General features: G+C 31.8%; 1 protein-coding gene across 1 annotated transcript in view; it reads left to right on the plus strand.

The window, feature by feature from the left end:
• LOC108914800 (facilitated trehalose transporter Tret1-2 homolog) overlaps positions 1–17912 on the plus strand; it is a 48179-nt gene extending 30267 nt beyond the window's left edge. The window contains exon 3 of the mRNA XM_018720689.1: positions 16320–17912. Coding sequence (XP_018576205.1) covers positions 16320–17665 — 1346 coding nt within the window. The 3' untranslated portion in view covers positions 17666–17912. The remainder of the gene's footprint in view (positions 1–16319) is intronic.
• The last annotated feature ends 4359 nt before the right edge of the window (positions 17913–22271 follow it).

Below are 22271 nucleotides of genomic sequence, written 5' to 3' on the forward strand. Positions count from 1 at the left end.
AAAAAACTTCAGCTGACAGGGCATGCATCAGATACGCATCGAATAAATTGATCGATGCGAAGCTTCAGATCAGAGGCAGACATGTACAAATGTGAAAATATACATCTGAAATTACTAAGAAACCTAGTGATTTTTTTATCAAAAAGATGTCAGCATACATTGCGCGTTTAACGATGGGGCATACGCGCCACGTTCCGGTAAATAAGGCAATTAAGAAAGATAGCTGGGGAGTTTAGATATCTTTCCAAATAGAAATCTTCACATCCATAATTTCAAAATGCCTTACTGCTTGCACACAGGATGGTAAAATTTTACGTAACTTCAACCAGCATAAGTTGTTTTTGTTTACGCAATGAACATACGTATAATATATATTGCAGTTACGGGGAAGCATAGCTTAACGTGTTCAAGCAAAACTACAGTTTGCTGTGTCGTCACGACCTACTAAATTGTCAAACTGGAAATTATAATTTATTAAATACTATGTATAACATTTGTCTTTAAAATTATATTATTATATTTTTTACTATTAGTTCTTCTACCTTTATTTTGATATCAAATATTTAGCTAGCTATGCCAAATAAATCTAAGTCTATAGACAAACTAGTAATTATTAACTATTTAAAATAGTAATTAAGAATGAACTATCTAAATATCATTAATGAAAAACACATCTGACGTATTGAAATCATTAAATAATGTAAACTTTCTTCTAACATCATAAGGACCGTGACACAATAATCAAACACGATAGATTAAATCTGTCCTATTTCTGTGTTTTGATGACAAGTGGCTTTCTATTAAATAAAATTAATATTTGAATATTATAGTGGGGAGTCAAGATAGATTTTGACTTCGCGAAAATTACGGGAAGAGAGAACTTTTTATTTTTCGCTTTGTAAAGTTGTCAGAAACAACATATAAAAAGTTACCGACTGTAGAGTGTACGCTAAATTATTTATTTAACAAATTAGTTGCAAAATTACAGTTTTTGCAAAATATATAAAAAATATAATCTAAAAAAAAATATATTATGCGCCATTCGAAAGAACAGGAAATTTTACATAAAAAATGTTAATAAAGTTTTTTTCTAAAATGCGAATTGAAGGCTGTAGAATTTTTTTTCTAACGTACGAAAAATGAGACGGGCGTCTCCCAAGTATAGCTCTCGAAGAGCGCGTGGCCCCGAGCGCGCTACACTAAATTTGTTATAACTTTTGATCTAATTGATCAAATCGACCTCACAAAAATTTAAATAAAAGAAGAATCATCCGGCTATCAGAATTTTATGTCTTTAAACTTGAGACAAATATATATATATAGTACATACGTACAAAGTTACGTCATTCTATAATTTTGTACAATAATAATAAAATAGATGTCATTCTTTTAATTTTTAAAATAAATATCTGTAACTTTGACAGATTACTCTGTAAAAGAGAGAATATGATTTTTATGTTTTCGAGTAAGCTGCAGTTATTAGTGTGTTAAAAAGTGTATTATTCACATATTTTGTCCATTTTGAGGTTATACTCTCGTATTATACACTTGTAATTCTTTAATGTAATATTATTACTTAATATTACAAATAATCTTCAGTTTGCATTTAAGGTATTTATATTCATTTTCTTTTATGCTAAATCTGTAAATGTATGAGTTTAATATTTATATATGAATATTGATCCATTTTTAAAATAATTAATGAATAAATAAATAATAGGGGACGTTGATTTTGATATTTTGTATTTAAAATCAGTTTTTTTTTCAATTTTATTGGCTTAAAGTTTAATTGCCCAGTTATTTTTGAAGAAGAGTAAGAACTCGATGAGATTTAAAAATTAATTATTTTGTAATAAATTTGTTTTTTAAAAAATAAAGTATATTTTCAATAAAATCTCTTTAGCCATTTATAATTTTCATTTTTCGAACCTCTGTATTACAAATATGAGCGAGTTTGATTTAAAATCGATAATTGTTAAATAAATTGTTTAAAATGGTCAGCCATATTGCAATAGCCATTTTGAATTTTCATTTTCCGACTTTATATTCTTGTTCAGCGACATCGAAAACTCCTATATTATATTGTCAATTTGAAAGAATTCGATTTAAAATTCATTGATTTATTTTAAATGTTCTTAATAAAACTATTTATTATTGTTTAAATAATTAAAAAACAATTAGCGTACAAAAATAAGTTTATATTTTTTTCTAATACTTATCTCCAAGTAATTTCAAAAGGTTTCTAGGAAAATCCATGCTTCCCATAATTATTTCGAAATAAATACACTCAAGAATCCAATAAAGTGTTGTATACGATATACGGATTTTTATTCCTTGCTTTTAGAGTTACAATTATTTTAAATACAGGATAGCCCATCGAAAACGTACCGCAAGGCATTACGGGGTAGTAAAGAACTTTTCGGCAAAATCCAAAAACAGGTCAAATTTGTTTCTGAGGGGGACAACTTTTGGCTCAAAAGGCATACCAAAATCTTCAACCCCCTAAGTGGGGGTGCTATCCCCTAATTTTTTTCAAATGGGAATGGGGGTCAAGTGGGGGGTCATTAGAAAGGGCTTTTAATTCTCTATACATCGATTCTTACTTTTTGAAAATCGATTCATTATTTTAGAAAATATGCAGCTTTGAAAATACGAACAATATTTTTGACGAGAAATGCGAAAATCGATTTAATTTTACTTCAAAACTTACGGTATTAGTCAAGTAAATGCTGAAAATGTTGTCCGCCAACTTGCATACAATGATACAGGTTGTCTTCAAACCGTTGTCGAACATTCTGGAGCACTTGCGGTGTTACTTCGCGACATACATTAATGATTCGTCCTCGCAGATCTTCCAAGGTATCAGGTGGAGTGCTGTAAACTTTGCTTTTAATGTGCCCCCAGAGAAAGAAATCTAAAGGATTTAAGTCGGGTGACCGAGGGGGCCACTCAATTGCACCTCTTCGTCCTATCCAGCGTCCTGGAAACGTCTCATTTAGGTAATTGCGCACATTGAGCGAGTAATGTGGAGGAGCTCCGTCTTGCTGGAAAATCAGTTCGTGTTCATTGTAAGCAGGGTCGTCCTCTATGATATTTGTTAGAGCTGGGTCGATGACATTTTGTAGTAAATCCAAGTACATATCGCCTGTCAAATTTCCAGGAAGGAAAAAAGGACCTACAATGGAATTTCCAAAAATACCTGCCCATACATTCAACTTCTGGGGGTGTTGGGAGTGTGTCTCATGGAAAATCCTTGGATTGGTATCAGCCCAGTAACGACAATTATGGCGATTCACTAAACCATTCAAGAAGAACGTACACTCGTCCGAAAAACACACATTAAAGAGGAAATTATCGTTTATCGCTCGTTCAGTCATTATTTCGCAAAATTGCAAACGACGATCAAAATCGTCTTCATTTAGCTCTTGCACTAGCCGAATCTTATAAGGATGGAATTTGTATTTTTTTAATATTCGTTGGACACTTGTACGACTCACTCCTGTCGCAGTAGCCAATTGCATTGTACTCAGCGTACTATCCATTGCCACTTGCCCCAATACCGCTATTTCCGTAGGTTCATTTAGTACCGGATTTTCAACCTGCCTCTTTTTGTTATGAACGGAGCCAGTTTCGCGAAATTTGGCCACCAATTCGCGAACAATTTTTCCAGACGCATGTTTCTCAGGATGCCGTTGGTTGAACAGTTCGGCGACCCGATTTCCGCATTCATTGTTTTTGAAAAAAAGCTCAATAATTTCTACTCTTTCTGGAATTGAGTACACCATAATTAATCAATTTAAAAGACTCGGCAGTATTGGTACTCTTCAACTACAAGTCACAAGACAGTTATCTAGCAACTTCTTGTGGCCTATCTAAATACGAAACAAAAAGCGGACAATTTTTTGCTCACCAAAATCAGGCTAAAGAATTCGCAAATCAAAAAAAAAACAGCGAATTCTTTTGAAGGAATTTACCAAGCTAATACCGTAAGTTTTGAAGTAAAATTAAATCGATTTTCGCATTTCTCGTCAAAAATATTGTTCGTATTTTCAAAGCTGCATATTTTCTAAAATAATGGATCGATTTTCAAAAAGTAAGAATCGATGTATAGAGAATTAAAAGCCCTTTCTAATGACCCCCCACTTGACCCCCATTCCCATTTAAAAAAATTTGGGGGATGGCACCCCCACTTAGGGGGTTGAAGATTTTGCTATGCTTTTTGCGCCAAAAGTTGTCCCCCTCAGAAGCAAACTTTACCTGTTTTTGGATTTTGCCGAAAAGTTCATTACTACCCTGTAATGCCTTGCGGTACGTTTTCGATGGGCTACCCTGTATAATAATAATATAATAATGTATCTCAGCAAGCGGAACTGATTATATCAAACATAGCCTAGATGAGTAACACCAACAACATATCAAATTCAAACACTAACGGAAGTCCAAAGAACAATATAACCTTTTTGCAGTGGGCAATCCTTGAATTTTCCCAGTTTAGCGACCTTAACTTATAAATAGAGTTAATGCAGTCTTTGTGACTTTGTCCGTTCGGTGTTTTCCCGTCAAGATAAATAGATTCGCGGCGTTTAAGTAAAAAATAAAAAATAGCCACGCGCGTTAAGCCTGGTCACAAATCGTTCAAATACGAGCAGGATGTAAAAATGTATCTATTTTTGTAATAAAGAGACTTTTTTAATAATTACTTAGAAATGTTGGGAATAATCATTACGTAGATATAATTCGGTGTAATACTGGTTTTTACAATTTGATTAATTATATGGTGCATTGAAAGTTTGACCTGATAGATGACCTTCTGTTTATAACAGCAGAGGGGGCTGAATCCGTAAAGATTTATACAAAATTAAATCGATCCATTATTTTCCTAATAATGGTAAACATTCTGACAAAGATTTATTATTTTTTTATTTATCTTGGTAGTCATTTACACTAAATTAGTATTGTTAGTTATGCTCTTATACAGGGTGGCAGCCTTGGTATCCGAGATATTTTGTATATGAATATCTCGGAAACTTCTTGATTTTTCTATCTAAAAAAAATTGTGGTTATTTAAGACACAGAAAGGTATACTTTCACCAAGTTTCCTCAAAATTAAATTATTTTTGCGGAAATGAGAAATAAAAAACGAAAAATAAAAAAAAACTGTTTTTCGCATTTTTCTTGGAAATTTTGAGGTTATCTTAAAAAGTGACTTCTACCTTCTCTAAAGTTGTAGATTTTTGCATGATCTACAACTTTTGTATTAGATACTTTTTTGTTTGAAGTCAACTTTCGCTAGAAATCCGAATGATACAATTTTTCACAACTTTTCAACCCCCAAATCAAACTTCCGCCACCCCTGTTCACGCATTTATATTTTTTTTCGTTTATTATAAGCCCCTTTATCATTTCCACTTATAATAGTTCAGGTAACAATTTTCTTTTTTTTTCCTTCTAAATAAGTTATTTCGATCGGTCTAATGAGTTGTTCCCTGCAAATAACCTTTGCTATTGAATAGGTATCTTCACTCTTCACATATCCCCACATGAAAAAGTCAACGGGTTGAGATCCAGAGATTGCGGTGGACAAGCAATGGGACCACCACGACCTATCCATTGAGGAAATTAGTGACACCTCTTCCATAATGGGACGTCCTTCTGATTTAAAGAGGAATGTCTTGAAGTAGTAGAGTTAGATAGTTCTTCAAAAAAGCCCGGTACATTTCTCTGTTCAAATTTCTCTCGAAGAGATGTGGTCCGATACCTTCATTAATTATTCCAATTCATATTTACGGAAAATCTTCTCTGAAAATGGGTTTCTCGAATTGCCCACACATGACCGTTGTGGAAATTGTTGATTCCATCTTTTGTAAATGTAGCTTCGTCACAGAAAAGAGTTCTTGAAAGAGTTCCCAGATGATTGTTCCACCATTAACGAACTCTTTGGGGAAGATCCGTGGGGAGAAGTTCTTGTACCGGTTGGTAATGATAGTGATGCAGTTCGTTTTCTCGCAAAGAGTCTTACACAGCTATTGATACAATTTTGTCCAGTAAGTACAGAAATTCTTTTCGTACTAGTACCAGGATCATTTTCAACAAGCTCAAGCACTTCTGTGGCATTGTTTCTTCGCATAACTTCTCTTTCACAAGTCGGTTTAGGGAACGCACCTGTTAATCGTTTGCTTGTCTGGAAGATGATGGTTTGGATATCGTTGTTGATATTCCCTAACTGATGCGGTCGTATGTACTACAGTTGCAATATGCATACAGGAAAATTATGTACGTGTATTCTTCATTTGAATAAATTAAAGAAATGATTATAACGCAAATGATGTAAAAAATAAAAAAGAACCAACTGTCAATGATGACAATCAACAATTTTTTTCTAATCTAATTAAGTAACATGTGTGGTATATTTTATCGTAGTAAACACTCATTAAGAATTGACAGGTACAAAGACTGAAATTACAATTAACCTACAAAATCATTAACTACAAGCATTTTGTTAAGTATTGTAGTATGGGTGGCAAGATAATGTAGACATTTAAAAAATATTTTTTTTGTAATAACTCATTTAATCAAAATTCGGTAAGAACTTCCAAATGGTATCACCCTCTCAAAAAAAAAATATATAGTTGTCATTATTGCCCGAAAGATGAAAAAGTTATGAACGGATATTATCACCACACATCGATTTTGTAGGAGTTGCGAGTTTTAAAAAACACTCTGTATAACATCAAAATTTGTAGATTGAAAGCAAAAGTCCACACCCCAAAAATGATCAAAATAGATTAATACATATTTGAGTTATTTACAAAATTCAAAAAATTTTCATGAACAGAGGCCATCTAGCGGCCAAAAGAAGCGATTTAGGATATATGTGAATTAGCCTGAATCGGCCTATTTTGAGCCCACGAATCTATGGTCTTCTGTTGTACACGTTACTCGGGGACACCTTGTATACCAACTCTTATAGATTGTGATAAAGGTGAACAACAAATTACTTAATACTAATGTGAATTAATTTTCTAGCAAACATTTTAGAAAAATGATATAATTTTGTATAAAAAATATTGCCATGTATAGGTAATATAACATAAAATAATATCCAGGATATTTACAAACTTGGAGAGAATAATTGAAGAGTAAATAAATCGAGGTGAGAAAAATTGACTAGTAACTTATTATGTACACTTTTCAATTAAAGTAACCCTACACGGAAGTCTAAGTGATTCAAATCTGTTGTTCTTGATAGCCATTCTTTTTCCAAAGTTTATGTTTATGTTTCAAAGAAATGTGAATGTAAAATCTCAGTAATTTTTTTTTTGTATTATTAATTGATGTCTCGTGATATATATACCGTTATCATTTAAAGATTGGAAAAAACTTGTCTAAATCAAATACGGACTACTATAAAAAAATTCTAAACAACCAGGCAATTAATAAGGCATTAAGTAAATATTAAAATGAAAAAATAATTATTTTAGAATAACTTAATTACTTTCCTGGCGCCACATGTTTAAATCATTATTTATGAAGACGAAGTCATTACATAAAATAAACTATATTAAACGAAGATAATGGACTTGGTAAAGTCGGTAGCAACTAATTACAAGCGTGTTATAGACCTTTCGTCCTTGTAAATATACAAAATTTATATCGATACGTGTCAATAACTTTTCGGTGGAGATATCTATCAGGTCGTGACCTACAGCGATATGGCAATGGTTACAATATTGACACTGACATTGAAATATTGCATATCGTGTGATTCCTCACTTCTGTTTCGATACGTCTACATCGTTTGTTATATCTACTTGATGTATATTGATATTAAATAATTCTAAATTATTATTTTTCTTCATTCAATTTTGTTCTGATACATTCTTCATATGTCAAAGATTTGACTTCAGAGCAATATTTGTTATTATATTAAAGACACACAAATAAGAAAACGTTTAAATTTCACTCGTTTCCAGAAAATTAGAAAATTTTTAATGGACCAGTTTCATAAAACATAAATGAGATTATCAACGGATTTTTCTTTGTTTCAAATTAATCATGATTTTCTGAAACTTAATGGTTATAAAGAAAGTTGTAATCATTCCAAATCGTTCGATACTTTTTAAAACTGAATTTCTTTCATTGCTATTATTTCCAAATATATTTTTGGCCATTTATCTCTTTATATGTTTTCTGAATAATCGAAACATTACGTTTTCTTTATCTGTATTTACTATATTTGATCTTTCAACACGAATAAAATAAAACAATCAATGAATGGCTTACGCAAGCGGAGTTTCGAGGGTCAAATCAGCTGTTATGTCGATCAAAGATCACAGATGAAGAATTAATCACTTTTAACTAAAATGCAATGATTTATTTTAAAGTATCTATTGTCACTTATAGACAATTGCTGATAAGTCATTTAATCAGTTACTGTTTTAATATTAGGATTAAAAAATAGGGGACAAATAATCCAAAAATGTACCAAAACCATTTCTTTCAATAAACATTTTTCTAATAAGAAATTTTATACAATATTTTAGTGTAGATTATTTTTCATTATAATTTTTGTTTCAGAAAATAAAATTACAAGTATTTTATTAATTTTAAAGCAATTATTTTTGCTACTCAGAAAATATTAGTTGCATCAAGGGTGTATTTAAATGGAGGGGCACAAATGATACCAGAGATTCCTTGGATGAAAATAAGTCGATTTAACCTAATAGACCTATATCGCATAATAAAAAAGATACAGGATGTCAAAGTGAAAAATAAAAAAATGGTTTTATCTTAATAATTTCTATAATTTTAGTCAGATATGTTTCAAATTTTCAACAGAGAGGTTTTTTTAATGATGGGAAAAATAATACAATAATGATTTTTGAGTGTCGAGTACGAGGCGCCCTCTGCAGGCAACGTTTTGCATTGAATATGTAGTAACTTTTTTTGCCAACTTCCGTATACATATTTTAGTAACAAAATATGAAATATCGGACTTTTTGAACAAATAAGGTATACTTATTGAAAATGGCTAGTTGCTTAAATGAATAAAAAAATCGAGTAGGTATAAGTCATTTGATAATACCGTAAATGGCAATTTTGAAATATTAGTTTAAAGTGTGTAAATTGATTTTAGCCACTATTTATCTGCGTCCTAGACATTGAATAGTTTTGGAATTGAATAAAATAACAAATTATGTATACTAATGATGAGTATATCGATATGTTGCAAGTATTTTTTTAATGTTACAAAAACTGCTGCTGTATGACTTTATCATGACATCCTAATCGTCGTGTTCCTGCTAGAAAAAACTTTTGCGGCGGTAGAAAGAAGACTTCGAGAAAACGGACACATTCAACCTCGTCCTGAAGGTACTGGCAGAAGACGTCTTATTCGCGATGTAGAACTTGAAGAAGTTGTCCTTGACAATTTACAAGATCAGAATTCAGAAACTAGTACCAGAAAATTGGCGACACAGTATAACGTTTCACATACTACGATTTAGAAAATTGCGAATAATAATAATAATCTTTTATGCCCCTACCATTTACAACCTGTGCGGGAATTGCCTGCTGCGGATTTACCTAACAGGATAGATTTTTTTGTCAGTGGTATATGAACATTTCAACAGAAATATTTTGTCCAGTATTTTGTTTGGTGATGAAGCGTCATTTCAAAGACATGGTTTAGTGAACCGTCACAATAATCACTCATGGTAAAAATAAGAAAAGTAGCAGCTCATACATATGCTTATATGGAAATCAGTACATCGATATTATTACACCACCACTTAAAATAATCGATAAGCAAACAGTGATAATCCCCTGTCAATCTTTTTGAGCATATGAACACAAGATAATAATTTTTTAATGGTTTCTCGTTAAGATAATGCTAATACAGTGTATTTGATTTTGATAATTATGTGAAGTAAATGAATGCGATTTTATAACTGTAATTTAATGGAATCTTAAAATATACGCATTACGTCTCTATTATCTAAAATTATTTTTCTGATTGCTTTAAGTAGTCACGTAGGTAACATTCACATTTGTACATTCAATTAAATTTTCATTATAATCAATAAAATATACAACCTATTTTTTATTATAATTTATTTTCTTATATCAAACCGGTTTGCAGCAAAAATGAAAATATAAAACTGTTACATGACTGACTGATTGACAAACAATAAGAAATGAACAACCATTTTCTCATTTTTAATTTGATTCATGATTGATTATATTTCAAAAAATTATATCTCTTTATTTTGATTTAGTCTAATATAAATTTAACTATAGTTGAATAAATAAAAAATAACTGCAAACTCTTCATATCACAAAAAGTGATTAAGTAATAGGAATTTTGCTGCAAATACAATTTTAAACGCAATGCAATCATTGCGAATTAAGAAAAGCATTGGAGTAGATGTTTTTTATTTTCTGAAGTATAGCAATGGGTAAATTTCTACACCACTTTTATGACTTTTAATTATTTAAAATTGTATTTGTAATATGAAATTCGTATACTTTTTTTGTGAAACTACAATTTTAGACACATTGTTGATTTATTGAATTGACCAATGCTTATTGTAGGCCAAAATAATATTAACTTCGGTTGTTGGCGAGGGTGTCTCCCAGTATCTCCGCCACTGGTTAATATAATTGTGTACAAATTAGGAGAATTTTTATCTTTATTTAGTTAAGGCGCCAGTTGAAGTTTTATTGTCTACGTCAAACCTCTTTCGAGGTATTTGTGTATTTGTGATATTTTTTCAAAAACTTAAACGCCCTCTGATTAAATAAAGCAACTTTGGACTAATATATATATATATATTTGGCTCAAGGTTACTTGTCAGCATTTGTTCTATTTCATATAAAGACACCTTATAAAAAGTGATTTTTTAAATTTTTACTATAACTGGTATAATATAAATATTGAATGTTTAGATCTTCCGCAATATCATTGATAAAAATATCAAACAGAATAAGTCCAAGAATGGACCCTTGAGGTACATCTGATGTCTGATGAAATGTATCTGATTTGAAACCAATATATCGCACATATTGGGATGGGTTGCGGATGTATGAATGAAATATTTATTAAACCATTACATAGACATACGTTGTTAAGTTTATTTAACAATTTGGAGTGGCCGAGTCTATCCAACGCTTTAGAAATATCCGTATAGAGGATGTCGACCTGTCTTCCGACATCAAATTGTGAAGGAGTTACTCACAGTTTGTACTTTCATATTTTCACACAACACTTTACGAAACTTTGGCACAATTTGTAGCAGGTTGCCTGGTGCATGTATCAAAATGCACATAGTTGTATGTGCATTTTCCAGATAATCTCTTTTCTGAAGAGCATCGCATGAACAATAATCAAGATCTCCGGAACCTACATAAATGATTAAAATACTGCACATTATGGGTACTATTATAAAATAAACTTTTCCTAGCCGCAAAGAATCGCATCCGGACACTTATATTCAATTAAGTTCATCCTTTGTGGTTTGCTTTACAAAGTCACTGAAATCTATATATAGAGTGCGTTGTAAAAATGAATACACGTTGCAGTAAGGTTGTTAGAGACACCAATGTAATAATTTATTTTGTCGAATGAACCTTGACCATTACCAAGTATGCGTGCAATTTAGAAAATATTTATTCGTTGTTTGTACTTGATTTATAAATTCAATTTGGTGCGTCAGAGTTCTATATAGAAAATATTATTATCTATTGAACTGTTTTAATTAAATATAATAGTACGATATTTGTGTTTAGAGTGCAAAGTCCAAATTTTTATCCCTCATTTGTAAAAAGTAAATGTTTACTAAGATTACCAGATTTCAATCTGATAGACTTAATTTTATGTCTTTGGTGTCTTTGAAAGTTGAGTTTATTTTGACACTGATAGTGCAACGATAAAAAGTTAGAAAGGAATATTTTCTTATAAACCCCTTAATCTTAGTAACCATTCATTTTTACTTACCTTAAAATACTCGTGTTCGTAAAAAAAAGATGAAAGTATCACATAAGAGACCTTGACAATACAGATGAACTTTTTATATAAACAATATGTTCTATTTAATTAAAGATTGAAACAATTTTTTTCGTAGTAAATAATAAAGTCAGGATAAAACCCAATCATTACACTAGGTAAATATGGTTTAAGTATATATTCTGCACAGAAAAGAGGAATTGAAAACCCAACATGTCTCTGGCTTGATGATAATATAAAATTCAGTTAAGACTTATGTTATAAATAACGTTCAATATTAATTTATGAGCCTTGAAATCTGCTACCAATACAATTAAAATAACTACAAATGATTAGAAATGCAAGGCTTACAGTCATAATCTCAGAATTATGCACTTCCTTTTAAATAATATTGTTCAATATCATTTCCTTGTCTGTACACTACAGTGTTGTATTTTTGTTAATATATTTTTTAAATTATACACTTTAAGGAGCTAAGTTAACTGAATTCAATTCTGAAAATTTTTCTAAATTACTATCAAATGGAGTTATCAGTGTGACTTATCTTAGATAAAACATCCTTTTAAAAGAGGTATTTATTCTCCGATTTAGGCTTTCCTTAAATTAAAATTCTAAAAAGTTTTTTACGTCACTTATAAATTCAATAAAGAAATAAAATGTTCTCTAATTTCCTCTTTTTAATATGCATGCGAACAAACAAAAATTACAGTCCCAATTTTAAATTTCTATCGAATTTTCGTTATATTCTACTCATTTGTTTTCAAAACCTCTTTAAAATGTCTTTAAAGATTAGCAAAAATTTTAATCTAGTAAAATGAATAAAAAATTTTTACTGTCCGTTTCTATCAAAGTAGGCCTATTCATACACAAATTGAAATTATAATATAAATTTTAATTCTAAGCAACTTTTCTTAATAACATATTTCTGTATTGTTTAAAACAGGCAGTTTATTCACGAACGATTTTTATATTTATGACTTTCCGATCATCCTGTACATGCAAGATGAAAGTTCTCCATGCCAACCGCATTTTAAAGACAAGCAAAAATTTTAATCAAGAATGCCTTTTTCTCGTAAAATGAAAAATAAAAATATTTTCCCTCTTTTCCACTCTATCCGTGGACATACTGTATTTCATAGCAGTTCTTAAATGTTTGGGAAGAAATTTCTCTACAAACCTCAGTTATTCCCCCCTTAGTCTTCTTTGTAGGTTGGATGTACTTTTTATAATTTTAATTTTAGTTTATTCACTGGAAGAAGTCTAACATTTAAAAATAATGAAATTTTATTTGTTAATTTAATTTAATTATGATTTCATACATTGCTTACCCCATTGAGGAAGAACAGGAACGACAAAATATATTACCCGATATTGCAAAGGATTGCAAAATGCAGTCTTGAAATTACAATCGCAAAAGTCTATTTAGATTAACTTGAATATTATTTTTAAACAAATTGCCCACATTTTTGACATCGTCATTCAATAGTTTTAAAAAATTGTGTATATTAAATTTAATGTAATCTCTTTAATATTTAGATATATATTTATATCGTTGAAGTTTAAAGTTTAGATAGTTATATAAATCCTAGATTTCGATATGTCAGATATGATTTTTTATTATTATTTTTACTATTTGAATAGATAATTATTACTAAAGCTTGTCTGTGTACGTATTTCTCTAAAATACTTAGATAATAAACAATAACAGGATGTTCAGATTTGATCAGGAACATTCCTGTCAAATTTTAGTACGTTCTACGAAGTCGATAATTTAATTTTTCATATACAGGCTGTTACGTTAAGTAGCTTAAATGGGGGCAAAGTTGCATAATCAGGGGACCAACACTATGCCTCTAAAAAATCAAGGCTAACATTCGAAATATTTGAAAAAAAAAAACGAAATTTTGGAAATCCTTTTTTTAATTTCAGCCATATTTGAGGTAATACTGAAAAAATAACACTTTCTCAGGGCCACTTTTTGCCCTCTGTCGAATGGCATAATCAATTTTTATATGTAACGATTCGTCTCTCCACGACCATTATCAACTTCATTTTTTTAAATACGACCCTGGAAATTTTATTACATTTTTTGCAAGCCTTCATCACTCCCAATACTGTACTGCCTCAGCCTGAAACAGATTCAGACGTTTGGTCTCGAAAAATTCATCTTCAGTGTATTCGTTCCAATTTATCTTAATTTTTTATTTAGAATTCTTTGTTTATTGAATTATTGTACACTGTAAGTGTCGTTAGACCCTATGAAATATATCTAGTTATTTAAATAATTACCACCACGCATTAAAATAAAACATTATTAGAGTTTTATTCCCGTGTCCATAGTTATTTCTAGGCTTCTCGAGTGCTTAAAATTCAAACAAATTCCGATCTATTTTATTCAGGATATTCATACAAGTACATCTGACATGCTCGTTCACAGTTGCAGTTACAGATATAATAAATTCCGATAATATTACGCTGATCTTCAGTTGGCGTTTTGATTGTTCATATGCATTTTTAAGAATTAATTTGCCATAATAAAATTAAAATTGTAATAACGTTTTATGACCAAGTGATGGTAATAGTTAATAATAATAAATGTTTTATTGTAACGCGTGGTGGTAATAGTTTAAATAACTAGATGGATTTCACAGGGTCTAACGACACGATATGATTTTAACAATCAACCAATACGGCCCTGTACAGTGAAAACGGTGAGACTTAGACCCTTACACTATAAGGCAATTCTGAACTATTTGATTCACTCGAACTGAAACACCCTATATACAGGTTGGCCTAATGCATCAGTAGAACCACGTTGAGATGATTTTTCGTGATCTATCAGTTTTTATGGGAAATCCTATGACATAGCTTAAAACTCCATTTTCTCAAGTTTTATTAGCTCAAATAACTGTTCGTAATTTTTATTGAAAATCTAAATTTCACTATAAGATGGCTGTGAAGTTTTAAAGCCTTTTTCAAAGTTACTTTACTGTTTTCGCTAGGAGCCAGGTCTGGCGAGTAAGGAGGGTGAGGGAGGACAGTAATCTGATTTTTGGTACAAAACTGACGAATTGACAAAGCTAAATATCTCAACTAGCGCGTAATTCAAAAAGTTTGGTTTGAACAGGGCTCGTACTTGAAAATTTAAGATGTATAATATATTTGGACAATTGACATTGTTACGTATTACTTCATGTAGCAAGATTAAGGAACGACGTTTCCGATGCTATTGTAAGTGACCCATATTCAAGCTTTTACAAATGAATTGTAGATTAATTTAAGCAGATCGATATCATTAAAACCTGTAGAAAATCAAATTAAAAACTCTAAATGTTTATAAGCAGATAAAATAATGGTCTCAATATGATCAACAATATAATTGGCTCTATGCAAGACTTCTCCATTCAGATTATAATTTACAATTGTGACATTATTTCTCTTGAAATGGGACAATAATAATGTTACACTTTAATAATCACCATCAGTAACAGAGAACAATTTCATGTCGTCGGCGTAGAGTAGACAGTTCATATTAACGTTAGCAACAATACATACCGTTAATAAATAAATTAAAGAGGAAGGGGCCCAAAGCGGAACCTTGATGAATACCATGTTCCATTAAACTTAAGTCTTTTACTATGAATAATGATATATTACGAGGGCTCTAGTGAATGTTGCCTTCAAACCTCTCAATGTCCGTAAAATTCGCTTTTGGAAAAAGAGGACATATTCGGAACCAAATTGAGCTACATTCTGTGAGTCTTACAAAAGACAAAGTAAAAGTACAGACAATGTCTTGCAGATTATTATATACTGCAACAATGTATGGTCTGAGGTGTCAAAGAATTTTGTTCACTAAATGCAACTTTATCTTTATTCAAATATTCAGGAATGTAACTAACATGAGTAACAAAAAAAAATTCGCCCACAAACAGATATTCCAAAGAACCCAAAGTTTCAAACAAATTATAACAGCACATAACTTTTAAAGTAGAATAAAAAGTCATAAGGTTCTTTGAATTTTTTCAGTAGAATATTAGAAAATAATAATCATGTTATTTGACTATTTTTTAGAGATTTTTCCACACTGTAGATTTAAAAATTGTGTGCCACAAGGCTCATGTATGTGTTTATTTACAAATGTTTATTTTATTTTTCAATTTACAAAAGAAAAACTACATTAGAAAGGCCACAAGCATTTTAGAAACATTTTTTAAATTAGTTCGATTTTTTTATTAACATCTCATTTCAGTTTTAACTTTACCAGACATAATTTTAAGTGTTAAAAAAACTTAAGTTTCCTTTCTTTTTTCAGGAAATATCGCCTCGTTTATCTGCGGTACCACAATTGGATGGACTTCCCCGGAAATACCCAAACTGAAAGGCGTTATAGATAACCCCTTGAGCAGCCCAATTACAAAAACCGCGGAAGGATGGATCGGATCGCTCCTTCCCCTGGGGGCAGCGATAGGCCCCTTTGCAGCCGGCATTGCAGCGGACAAGATCGGCAGGAAAAAGACCCTATTGATCTCTGCAATACCCTTCATAATAACCTTCGTTCTGAATATCGTCGCCACGCACGTATACTACTTCTTCGCCTCAAGATTTCTATGTGGGCTGGCAGTAGGAATAGTCTTCACGGTGCTGCCGATGTATATCGGAGAAATAGCTGATGATGAAGTGCGGGGGTCGCTAGGATCATTCATGCAACTGTTTATAATGTTAGGCTTGCTGTTCTCCTACGTTCTTGGATCATATTTATCAGTACAGACATTTAATATAACCCTCTTGATCCCTCCAGTTGTATTTCTTGTGGTATTTTTATTTTTCATCCCAGAAAGTCCGTACTACTTAGTTAAAGCAAGAAACTTTGAAGGTGCTGAGGAATCGCTGATGAAACTGCGTTCTAAAAGTAAAGACGACGTACAGAAGGAGTTGGAAACCACTAAAGGGTTAGTGCACGAGGCTCAGGAGAACAAAAAAAATTTCTTCGACATCTTCAAATCCAGAGGACTAACAATGGCTCTCTTCCTCTCAGTGAGTTTAGTGGGAATACAACAGTTTTCTGGTATAAACATCGTACTTTTCTACGCGCAAGACATTTTTACTGACGCTGGGGTCTCTCTGGCGCCCGAAATATGCACCATAATCCTCGGCATCGTCCAAGTGTTTGCCAGTAGCGCAACTCCACTTTTGGTAGAAAGAAGAGGTAAACGGTTCTTGCTTCTGCTTTCTGCCGCCGGAATGGGACTGTCTCAAGGGGTATTGGCGTACTTCTTCTACTTGAAAGACGACAGGCATACTGACGTGTCTTCCATCGGGTGGATTCCCATCGTTAGTCTCATCGTCTACATAATAACGTACTGTCTAGGCTTCGGGCCTTTACCCTGGGCTGTGATGGGTGAGCTATTCCCGGGTAACATAAAATCGGCTGCTTCCACAGTCACGGCATCGGGCTGCTGGTTTCTTGGATTCCTGCTGACAAACTATTTCGGAATTGTGGCTGACAGCATAGGAAAATCGGGATCCTTTGGGATTTTCTCTGTGTGCTGTCTTGGAGCAGTAGTATTTACGTATAAGCTCTTGCCAGAAACTACGGGTAAGAGCCTGCAGGAGATCCAGGATATATTAAACGGAAACACACCCAGCGGCAAAGAATAATTTTTATTTCTTTTATCCCATTGACTTTATTATGTATATCATTTATTTATTTGTTGATATCATTTTATTGTTGATGCATGTGATTTTATGCGATAGAACAGAAATTTTCATGTGTAAGTATTTATTTTCTGTAGTTATTTATAAAAACACCGTACTCAGTATGTTTCAGTACTGCGTTAATGTTTATTTTATTTATAAGAAACTATATGTAGATGTTTTAAAATATATTTGTATTTGTTATTTTATACTTTGTAGCTTCTTGACCTTAGTCCTATCTAATCTTAAAGAATTTGCACACTTATATTGCAGATGATACTCGTTAAATTAACCGATAAATTAAAGTATCTTATATATTTAATTACTAATTACACATGCATTAAAATATTTATAATAACATTTCGAAATGTGTAATTTTTCCTACGTACAAGGTATCCACGGAGCAGGACAAACTTTAAGTCAATATTTCTCAAGGAAAAATAAGCTGAAATGTTATAACAACCTTGGTTCTGAAATGCACCATTTCTAAGAAATGTACATTTAAACTTAAAAAAGCTACGTAAAATGCTGATACATGCTAGTAATATTTGCATTTAACTACTAATAATTGTACATTTCAATTAACAGTGACGTGGATATAGAAGAATTGGCCCCTTTTCGTATGACACCTTCTACGCTTACAACTTTTTTAAAATTATTTTTTTATTATTCATGCGGGATAAGTCCTATCTTTCTGCTTGTTTTTTATGTCGGTAAATAGCTGTTTGCCTACTCTATTTATTTGCGTGCGGCAATAACACTTGTCGCGCGCGAATTGACAATAAAACGCGCAAAATTTAAGTACACACTCGAAATAGTATATTGAGCAATAAGTGCGGTAAGCTGTCTATTGCTCACGAGAGCGCAGCTAAGCGCACTAACAAAGTGAGTGCGCTCATCCGCTCAGTGGGCAATAGACAACCGCACGAATTGCACGTACTATTTTTTATTACGAATGCAATGAAATATTAGAGTCCAGGGTCGAAGCTCCGGTGGGGTCCACATATTTTTATCGAGTTTAAGTTGACATAAATAACTGTCATTTAAATGTCACTCTTTAAAAATAATATTTTTGAGTGTGTAGGTATTTAAATTTTGTGTGTTTTATTCGCAATTCGCGTGCCACAAGTAAGATTACCGCACGCAAAAAAATAGATTGGGCAAAGAGCTAGTTACCGACCTAAAAAACATGCGAAAAGATAGGACTTATCCGTCATGAATAATAAAAATAAGTATTATTATTAATTCAAAGTGAAGTTTTGCAGATTCAATAATTTATTACTAAAATTGTTTATTATTAATAAATTAATTAATAATATTAAAAAATCCTCTACAGGTATGTAAATTCCCTGTATTTTTTTATGAAATAGTAAAATATTAACAATCAGAATTACTAAAACACATACGCAGGGTTCTTCACGGATCTGTTAAACGTTTCAGAGAAATCAAAGATAATATGACTGAAATTTTGTTTACAGGGGTTATCAGCATTTGCTCTCTTCAATAAAAATAATGCCATCAATGTAGCACTTCCGGTTATACGGGAAGTAGCTGTCAACTTCGTTTTTTTAAATGGAACACCCTATATATTATTGAATTATTGACACTATAGTATAAAAATACGTTAAAAATGTTAAAGCCTCCCTGCACCTAAATCTAAAAATATATTTATTTTACTTACTTTTTGACAAAAAAATTAAATTCAGTAAACCGCCCGCCCCTGGAAAAATAAATTTTATTTTATTATTGAAATAAAATAATAAAGAAAGGAAAAAAAAATATATATTTTTAATTAATTACTCAATCTAAAAATAATGTCAAACTTAAAAAAGTAGTGGCGTACTCAAATTTATAATTATGATGCCACAGCGCCCGCCTCTGGAATAGTAAAATAAAAAAGACCCATTCTTATAACTAAAAACGAGTCAAGTTTTATCAAAATGGCAAAGTAGTTTCTGACATATTTGAAAAAATGTTTTTTTATTAATTTTCGAAATCATCTCGAAAACAACGATTCTGTGAAAAGGATGCAGAAACATATACAGACTGTCTACTATAAGAAGGCCACTTCTATGTACCTCGCCTAATACACACTGCACGTCAAAAATCTTTATATGTTTTTTGTTGCATTTTTTGAGGCCTTGATGCTTGTAAAAGAAGCAAATTTAAGATTCATGACCAACTTTATGAGTAATCATAAAAAACGGACATGTACCGAAAGCTTAGGGCCGTCTAAGTTTTTTATTCTAAGAGATAGAGAAAACTTATTTTAATAAAATTTCTTGGCAAAATTGATATCTTTCACCTACTGTAAACAAATTTTTGAAGTATCGTATGTAATTTGTTGCGCCCTCTAAGTGCCAAAAAAAATTGTCATCGAACCAGGTAGTGGATACAAAAAAATACTTGTTTCTCTTCTTTCACGCAATGTACATGTCGCCTTTATCTTTTATATTTATTACATTTTTTATAATTTTGTTATGAAAAATGTATATTAATGTAGAAATTGTTTTAAACATGCCTACTACAAACAATTTAATGAATATAATGTACTTATTTTAAGCAAGGAATCTACAATATCTGACACCCATCAATTTACCATCATAGAAGTAAGGTCCTATCCTAAATTACCATTTGAAGTAAATGTTCCTATTAAAATATCCATTGTTACAAAAATTGGACACATCTGACCAAATTGTAGTTTTCTTCAACCTCTCACTGTTTTGCTAATTTTTCCTATTTATATAATTTAAAATTCAGTTAACATTACCTATTGATGACATTTTTTTTTGCCCGCGTAGAGGGCGCAGCAAATTACATACGATATTTTAAAAATCTGTTTGCACTAGATGAAAGATATCAATTTTGCCATGAAATTTTATTAAAATAGGTTTTCTCTATCTCTAAAAATAAAATAGTTAGATGACCCTAAACTTTCGGTACTTTTCCGATATAAAGATTTTTGACGTGAGTCGTATATTAAACGAAATACATAGGAGTGGCCCTCTTATAGTAGACATCTCTTGTTGCAGTAAGTAACTAATTTACCTATTTGTATTATTTTATTTTATATCTAGCTAACGAATTACCAGTATAGTTTTAGTGTTTTACGTTTTATTCAATTATCGATTGTTGAATTGAATATATTGATTATACAAGGTGTCCCGTAATTAATTGGATATATTAGCTAAGGGGTGATAGCTGGATCAAAACAAAGCGTTTGGGCCCAACATGCCTTAGCAAAATGTTACGCGTTTAACAGGGTGTTTTATTAACTTTCTTGCCAATTATTTTTTGAAATATCGTGAGAGCTGTTTAAAGAAATTCGATGAAATCTGGTACCGTGTTTTATTACTCATCAGCATGCGTAATATGAAAATGGTACCAATTGCCGCCAGATGACGCAACCTACAGCGACATTGGTCTATTAACATGGCCATATTTGTTATACTCTGAACACATTGAAACATATCGCATTTACAAGCTATTGATTCCGGCGCATTCGCCATTAGTTAGAATAAGTCAAATAAAAGTAGAAATTCAACTCTAAAATGTTTTTTATACGACTGCCTTGCAAAAGGGGATTTTGCGCACGAAAATTACGCTCTGAACACGGTATTTTGCACACGCCGTGTGCTAAACATTTTGCACACGGTTATGTCATCTTTGCACACCCGTCTCCAGATTGTGATTTTTGTTTGATGTTGTCACCCAAATTATGCAATGTTTCAAGTTGGCTGAGTTTCATAGCAACCGTCACGGCTCCTTTATTTTGTTGATTAGATACTTCAAAAATTGTTGAATTCCCGAAGTTTGGGTGTGAAAATGTGTGATTCTGAAGAGATTTTACAGAAAGCAAGCGAAATATGTTCGGAACTGCTGCCCACAAAATCCAGAAGCAGGTATGAAGCTGAATTAAGCCGATTTATGGACTGGCGACTAGCCAAAAATGTCCAAAATTTCTCAGAAAACGCAGTAATGGTGTATTTTGAAGAACTATCTAAGAAATATAAATCTTCGACGACGATGTGGACGATTTTTTCGATGCTCAAGTCAACGTTAAGTGCCAATCACAACATAGATCTTGGAAGCTATAAAAAGTTGCAAGCGCTAATCAAACGAAAATCCGAAAACTACGTCCCAAAGAAGTCCCAAATCCTCACAGAAGATGATTTTTGCCGGTTTTTGACGAAAGCATCAGACGACAAATATTTACTTATCAAGGCGGTGGTGGCAGTTGGACTATCTGGGGCATGTCGAAGGGAGGAATTATGTTATCTCAAAATAGAAGACACCAAAGATTTCGGCAGTGCTATGCTGATTAAACTGAAGAATACAAAAACAAAGGTACCAAGGTGTTTTACAATTACAGGAAACCTTTACACTATCTTAAAAAAGTACTGTGCTCTTCGTCCTCCTAATCTGAAGACAGGCAGGTTTTTTTTAAACTATCAAAACGGAAAATGTTCAAGCCAAAACGTTGGCATCAACAAAATTGGAAACATGGCTAGGGAAATCGCCAAGTTTTTGATGCTAGAGAATCCAGAAAGTTACACGGGACATTGTTTTC

Source organism: Anoplophora glabripennis, unplaced genomic scaffold (assembly GCF_000390285.2).
Source record: "Anoplophora glabripennis isolate ALB-LARVAE unplaced genomic scaffold, Agla_2.0 scaffold935, whole genome shotgun sequence".
Taxonomy (NCBI): domain Eukaryota; kingdom Metazoa; phylum Arthropoda; class Insecta; order Coleoptera; family Cerambycidae; genus Anoplophora; species Anoplophora glabripennis.